This window comes from Suricata suricatta, chromosome 9, assembly GCF_006229205.1.
Source record: "Suricata suricatta isolate VVHF042 chromosome 9, meerkat_22Aug2017_6uvM2_HiC, whole genome shotgun sequence".
NCBI classification, from domain to species: Eukaryota; Metazoa; Chordata; class Mammalia; order Carnivora; family Herpestidae; genus Suricata; species Suricata suricatta.
In genome coordinates this window covers 72,459,877-72,466,420 of record NC_043708.1, presented here as the reverse complement: position 1 = coordinate 72,466,420, position 6,544 = coordinate 72,459,877, and the positions used below count along the sequence as shown (strand labels likewise).

At 37.3% G+C, this 6,544-nt stretch overlaps 1 protein-coding gene across 1 annotated transcript in view; it reads left to right on the top strand.

The window, feature by feature from the left end:
- Positions 1 to 6,045, top strand: part of LOC115302250 (olfactory receptor 11G2-like) — a 24,240-nt gene extending 18,195 nt beyond the window's left edge. Inside the window, exon 3 of the mRNA XM_029952206.1 lies at positions 5,889 to 6,045. Coding sequence (XP_029808066.1) covers positions 5,889 to 6,045 — 157 coding nt within the window. The remainder of the gene's footprint in view (positions 1 to 5,888) is intronic.
- The last annotated feature ends 499 nt before the right edge of the window (positions 6,046 to 6,544 follow it).

Below are 6,544 nucleotides of genomic sequence, written 5' to 3'. Positions count from 1 at the left end.
AAGAGCTAACAATTATAAATGTCTGTGCACCGAATTCAGGAGCACCCAAATACATAAAATAACTAATCACAAACAGAAACAATCTTATCAATAAGAAAGTGCTAATTGCAGCGGATTTTAATACTCCACTTACAACAATGGATAGGTCAACCGGACAGAAAATCACTAAAGAGACAATAGACCTGAATGGCACACTGGAACAGATGGAATTAATAGATATATTTAGAACTCTGCATCCTGAGGCTAGAGAATTCACTTTCTATTCGAGTGCGCATGGCACCTTCTCCAATATTGATCACATACTGGGTCATAAGACAGCCCTCCATAAATACAAATGAATCGAGATCATGCCATGCACACTTTCAGATCACAATGCTATGAAACTTGAAATCAACCACAGGAAAAGTTCTAGAAAACCTCCAAAATGTGGAGGTTAAAAACTACCATACTGAAGAATGATTGGGCGAATCAGGCAATTAGAGAGGAAATTAAAAAATATATGGAAACAAATGAAAATGAAAATACAACAATCCAAACTCTCTGGGAAGCAGCAAAGGCAGTCCTAAGGGGAAAGTTTATTGCAATCCAGGCCTATTTCAACAAACTAGGAAAAGCGCAAACTCAAAATCTAACAGAGCACCTAAGAAAACTAGAAAGGAAGCAGCAAGAGCATCTCAAACCCAGCAAAAGAAGAGAAATAATAAAGATCAGGGCAGAAATAAACAATATGTAATCTACAAAAACAGTTGAACAGATCAATGAAACCAACAGTTGGTTTCTTGAAAAAATAAACAAACTTGATAAACTTCTAGCTAGGCTCCTCAGAAAGAAAAGAGAGAACACCCAAATAGACAAAATCATGAAGAAAAATGGGTTTACAATCAGAAATACAAGCAATCATCTAAGATTACTATGAAAAATTATATGCCTACAAACTGTACAATCTAGAAGAAATGGACAAATTCCTAAATGCACATGCACTACAAAAATTCAAACAGTAAGAGATAGAAAATCTGAACAGACCCATGACCAGTGAAGAAATCGAATCAGTTATCAAAAATCTCCCAACGAATAAAAGCCCAGGGCTGGATGGATTCCCAGAGGAATCCTACGAGACATTTTAAGCAGAGTTAACACTGATCCTTCTCAAGTTATTCCAAAAAATAGAAATGGAAGGAAAACTTCCAGACTCATTCTATGAAGCATATATCACTTTGATTCCTAAGCCAGACAGAGACCCAACAAAAAAAGAAAACTACAGGCCAATATCCTTAATGAATATGAATGCAAAAATACTCAACAAGATACTAGCCATTCAAATTCAACAGCACATAAAAAGAATTATTCATCAAGATCAAGTGGGATTCATTCCTGGGTTACAGGGCTGGCTCAATATTTGCAAATCCATCAATGTGATACATGACACTAACAGAAGAAAAAATAAAAACCATATGATCCTGTCAATAGGTGCATAAAAAGCATTTGACAAAATACAGCACCCTTTCTTAATAGAAATCCTTGAGAAAGTCAGATAGAAGGAGCTTACTTAAACATTATAAAAGCCATTTATGAAAAGCCCACCGCTAATGTTATCCTCAATGGGGGAAAACTGAGAGCTTTCCCCCTGATATCAGAAACACGACAGGGGTGTCCTCTCTCACCACTGTTGTTTAACATAGTGCTGAAAGTCCTAGCATCAGCAATCAGACAACAAAAAGAAATAAAAGGCATCAGAATCGGCAAAGAAGTCAAGCTTTCACTTTTCTCAGATGACAAAAAAACTAATAGGCAACCGACAGAATAGGAAAGAGAATGGCAAATGGCATATCGGATAAAGGGCTAATATCCACAATCTACAAGGAACTCACTAAACTCTATATCCGAAAAACGAATAATCCAGGGAGAAATGGGCAGAAGATCTGAACAGATACTTCTCCAAAGAGGACATCCAGATGTCCAACTGGCACAGGAAATGATGCTCAGCGTCACTCATCATCAGGGAAATACAAATCAAAACCACACTGAGATACCACCTCACGCCAGTCAGAGTGGCTAAAATGAACAAATCAAGAGACTATAGATGCTGGTGAAGATGTGGAGAATTGGACATCCTCCTACACTATTGGTGGGAATGTAAACTGGTGCAGCCGCTCTGGAAAACAGTGTGGAGGTTCCTCAAAAAATTAACAATAGAACTCCCTTATGACCCAGCAATAGCACTGCTGGGGCTCTACCCATGGGATACAGAAGTGCTGATGCATAGGGGCACATGTACCCCAATGTTCATAGCGGCACTTTCAACAATAGCCAAATCATGGAAAGAGCCTAAATGTCCACCAACTGGTGAATGGATCAAGAAGATGTGGTATATACAATGGAGTACTACATAGCAATGAGAAAGAATGAAATCTGGCCACTTGTAGCAAAATGGATGGACCTGGAGGGACTCATGCTAAGCAGAATAAGTCAGGCAGGGAAGGAAAGATACCAGATGTTTTCATTCATAGGTCTAGCAGGAGAAACCTAATAGGTGACCATGGGAAGGGGAAAGGCAGGGGAAAAGAGTTGGGGAGAGAGAGTGAGGAAAATCATGAAAGACTTTTGAATGCTGAGAACAAACTGAGGGCTGAGGAGGGAGGGGGGAATGGGTAGGAGGGTGATGGTCATGGAGGGGGGCACTTGTGGGGAAGAGCACTGGGTGTTATATGGAAACCAACTTGGTAATAAACTATTTAAATAAAAAAACTAAAAATAAAAAATGAAAAGATATATGCACCTTTATGCATATTGCAGTGTTATTTACAATAGACAAATTATGAAAGCAATCAAAGTGTCTACTGACAGAAGAATGGATAAAAGTGTTGTATATACATACAACAGACTATTATTCAGCCATAAAATCAATAAAATCTTGCCCTTTGCAACAATATGGATAGAGTTAGAGTATTAGGGAAGGGAAAATATCAGCCAGAGAAAGACAAATGCCATATTATCTCACTCATATATGGAATTTAAGCAACAAATGAACAAAGGGGGGAAATGACAAACTGAGAAACAGACTCAACTATAGAAAACAAACTGATGGTTACCAGAAGGCAGATGGGTGTGGGGAGAAGGGGGGTGGGTTAAATAGGTGATGAGGATTGAGGAGGGCACTTGTGATGAGCACCGGGTGATGTATGGAGATGATGAATCATTAGCTTGTACACCTGAAACTAATATTACACTGGATGCTAACTAATTGAAATTAAAATTAAATTTAAAAAATTACTACCCCAGAAATCATATTATTACCTGTTATGTTATGCTGTCTCCTAATGTTAGGTCATTGGATGTGAGTTCTTTATAGGTGTTTTGCATACACTATCTGTTAGTTCTCACTACATTATTTGAGCCATTACTATTTACATGTTTTACATAGAAAGCTAAGGCCTGAAGAGAATAGGTAACAATTTGCTTATAGTACAGTCTGACACTTACTAGGGAAGTGGGGACTCAACCAGGTCTCCGGAGTACAAAGCTGATGGTTTTTTTTCATCACTATTAATTTGTCACGGCAGAACTAAATGGGTTATTGAAAAATTAGGAAAATCCTCTATGTGCTACTGAAGCTGGAATGATATTCAGCTATTAGGAAGCATTCATGGGAAATGACTAATAAGAACCTGGTGAACAAGCATAGTAAATTATTATAAATACAGTATGACACCTATGTGCGAGGAAATTAAAATCCAATCTTTAGAAAAAAGGGAAAAAGGGAAGTACACAAAAATAGTTTAAATGGCAATGTTTGGGGGTGCCTGGGCAGCTCAGTCAGTTGAGTGGCCAACTCTTGATTTCAGCTCAGGTTGTGATCCCAGGGTTATGGGATCAAGTCTCACATCAGACTTCACATTAAGCATAGAGACTGCTTGAGATTCTCTCTCCCTCTGTCCCTCCCCTGCTCACACTCCTTGTCTCTCTAAAATAATTTTTTTTCTAATTAATAGAAATAGTAACAATTGACTATATATGGGTAATAATACAGAGGTCCCTTCTCTAATTTTTCTTTTTTTCCAATGTTGTGCTTTATTTTTAAATGTTTCTATATCAAGTAATAGTATAATAATAAACTTTATTATAATAAATTATTTTAAAAATAATAATGATAAATCTAGTTCAGAGTTTCCCAGTTTAAAATAACTGGCATAACAAGGATATTCATCTCTATTAAAACCTCCCTAACCATGCTGCCCATTATTTTTTTCTAACAAAGCTTATAACTTCAAAAAGTGTTAACTTAATTTTCCCATAATTAAGAGAGCCACGAAGTCCCTTGGGATAATGGGGGCAGAAGCACGAATATTAAAAATGAACACTGAGTTGTGAATAGAAAAAGAAAAAAGGCATGTTGGCCCATCCAGCGTCATTTCATGGGTACTATACAGGACAAGGGAAGTCTCTTGACTCTAATATTGGCTGGTAAGATATAAATTATGATGAAGTCATACTAGTATTATTTCAAACTGAAGACTATTATCAATCACATTCTACTGTTTCTTATGCTTCACTTTTCTGAGTTACTATGTCCCTAAAAATTGGCAGACTGTTTATATTTCTTCACTATTTAAACTGATTTCTTTCAAGTATAAATTAACTCCTAGAATAAAATAAGTTGGTCTGCAAAATATAACAGATCACAATTCAGAACCCAGTATTTTTATTTAAACACAGATATATACATATCTAAGTACATATTTATATGTGTGTCTTAAATATGTAATAAAGTATGGAAAATAATTCTAAAGAAATAATACGAAGTGTAAATATATATCTGAGTAAGTTTTCACATTTAACATGAGTGATAGGTCCACATGAAATATATTTGGGGTCATGAATAGATGACTAGAATATAACTCTTTTCCTATCCCAAGGTATATGTCCTTTACAGCTCCAAAATTCTTACCCATTAAATAATTTCATAAGATATCTTATTTATGGCAACTTTTTCACTTTTTCTTCTGGAATATTCGTGTTAAGTTCCCCAATGTAAATGACTTGTAGATGAGGACAATCTTTTACAGTTTTTTGCATTTCTCTACTTTTCTCTACATTTCTCTATGCAATTCTCATATTCATTCACAGAAGAGTCATAGGTAGATAGTATATATTAAGTACCTATTGATGTATTTCTGGAAGTTGTCTAATTGAAAAAGTCTCCCTGCTTCCAAATATGATTTTGAAAACCAAGAGAAAAAAGACATACTTAATAAATACAAGAAATCTGAGGATTTTTTGGTAATTTTTCATTTTGAAATAATTTCAGCTTTACAGAAAAGCTACAAGAATAATATGGAACTTCTATATGCCCTTAATCCAGATTCCAAATGGTTAAAATTTACAATTGCTTTCTTACCCTCTCTCCCTTCCTCCCTCTTTCTCTCTCTCTCTTTCTCTCTCTCTCTCTCTCTCTCTCTCTCTCTCTCTCTCTCTCTCTCTCTCTCTCTCGTGTGTGTGTGTGTGTGTGTGTGTGTGTGTGTGTGTGTCCTGTTTTGCTCTATATATATGCCTTTTAAAAGTAAGTTGTGGGCATCTTCCCCCTTTGTTACAGCACTTCAGCTGGTCTTAAGGGTTAAACCACTTTAAGGGAGTACATTCTTTGCTTGCAGACCTAAGCCCTTTGATCTGTAACAGAACTAACTTACTTTTTTGAGACTTGCAGACTGCTGGCTTTGAGGAGTGAAGGACCAGAACTTTCCCAGACTGCAGACGCCAGAAAATCTGTTTGAAGCTGTCTCCACTTTCTGATTAGCCTAGCAATTTTTTTAGGAATTTGTTTTTCTTTTTTTAGGTCACACAAATGATTTTACTAACCTCCCTTTATGTATTGATCGTGTCCTCCTTTGCAGAAAGAAGAGAGTACTCCTGCCATCACAACAGGAACCGGACGCCCTCACCCAACGCAGGAGCACTGAGCTAACATTTGCAGCTGGCACCAATGAGTATGCACGTGATCGAGAAAAGCTGCAGGCCATTACACTCCTTTTGCTGATCAACTATATTTAACACCTTTAAAAATTCCTGAACCAGGCAGAAACCTCAGAGTTGCCTTATGGATGAGTCTGTCTTCGCCCCAGTTGCCCCACCTCCTGAATAAAGCTCAAATTCTTTTCCAGTCAAGACTTGTCTCTTGAGGGCACCCTCCTACACTGTTGGTGGCAATGTAAACTGGTGCAGCCACTCTGGAAAACAGTGTGGAGGTTCCTCAAAAAACTATCCATAGAACTCCCTTATGACCCAGCAATAGCACTGCTAGGGATTTACCCATGAGAGACAGAAATGCTGATGCACGTGTACCCCAATGTTCATAGCAGCAATGTCAACAATAGCCAAATCATGGAAAGAGCCTAAATGTCCATCACCTGATGAGTGGATCAAGAAGATGTGGTATATATACACAGTGGAGTACTTACTACATGGCAATGAGAAAGAATGAAAGATGACCATTTGTAGGAAAGTGGATGGACCTCGAGGGTGTCATGCTAAGTGAAATAAGTCAGGTGAA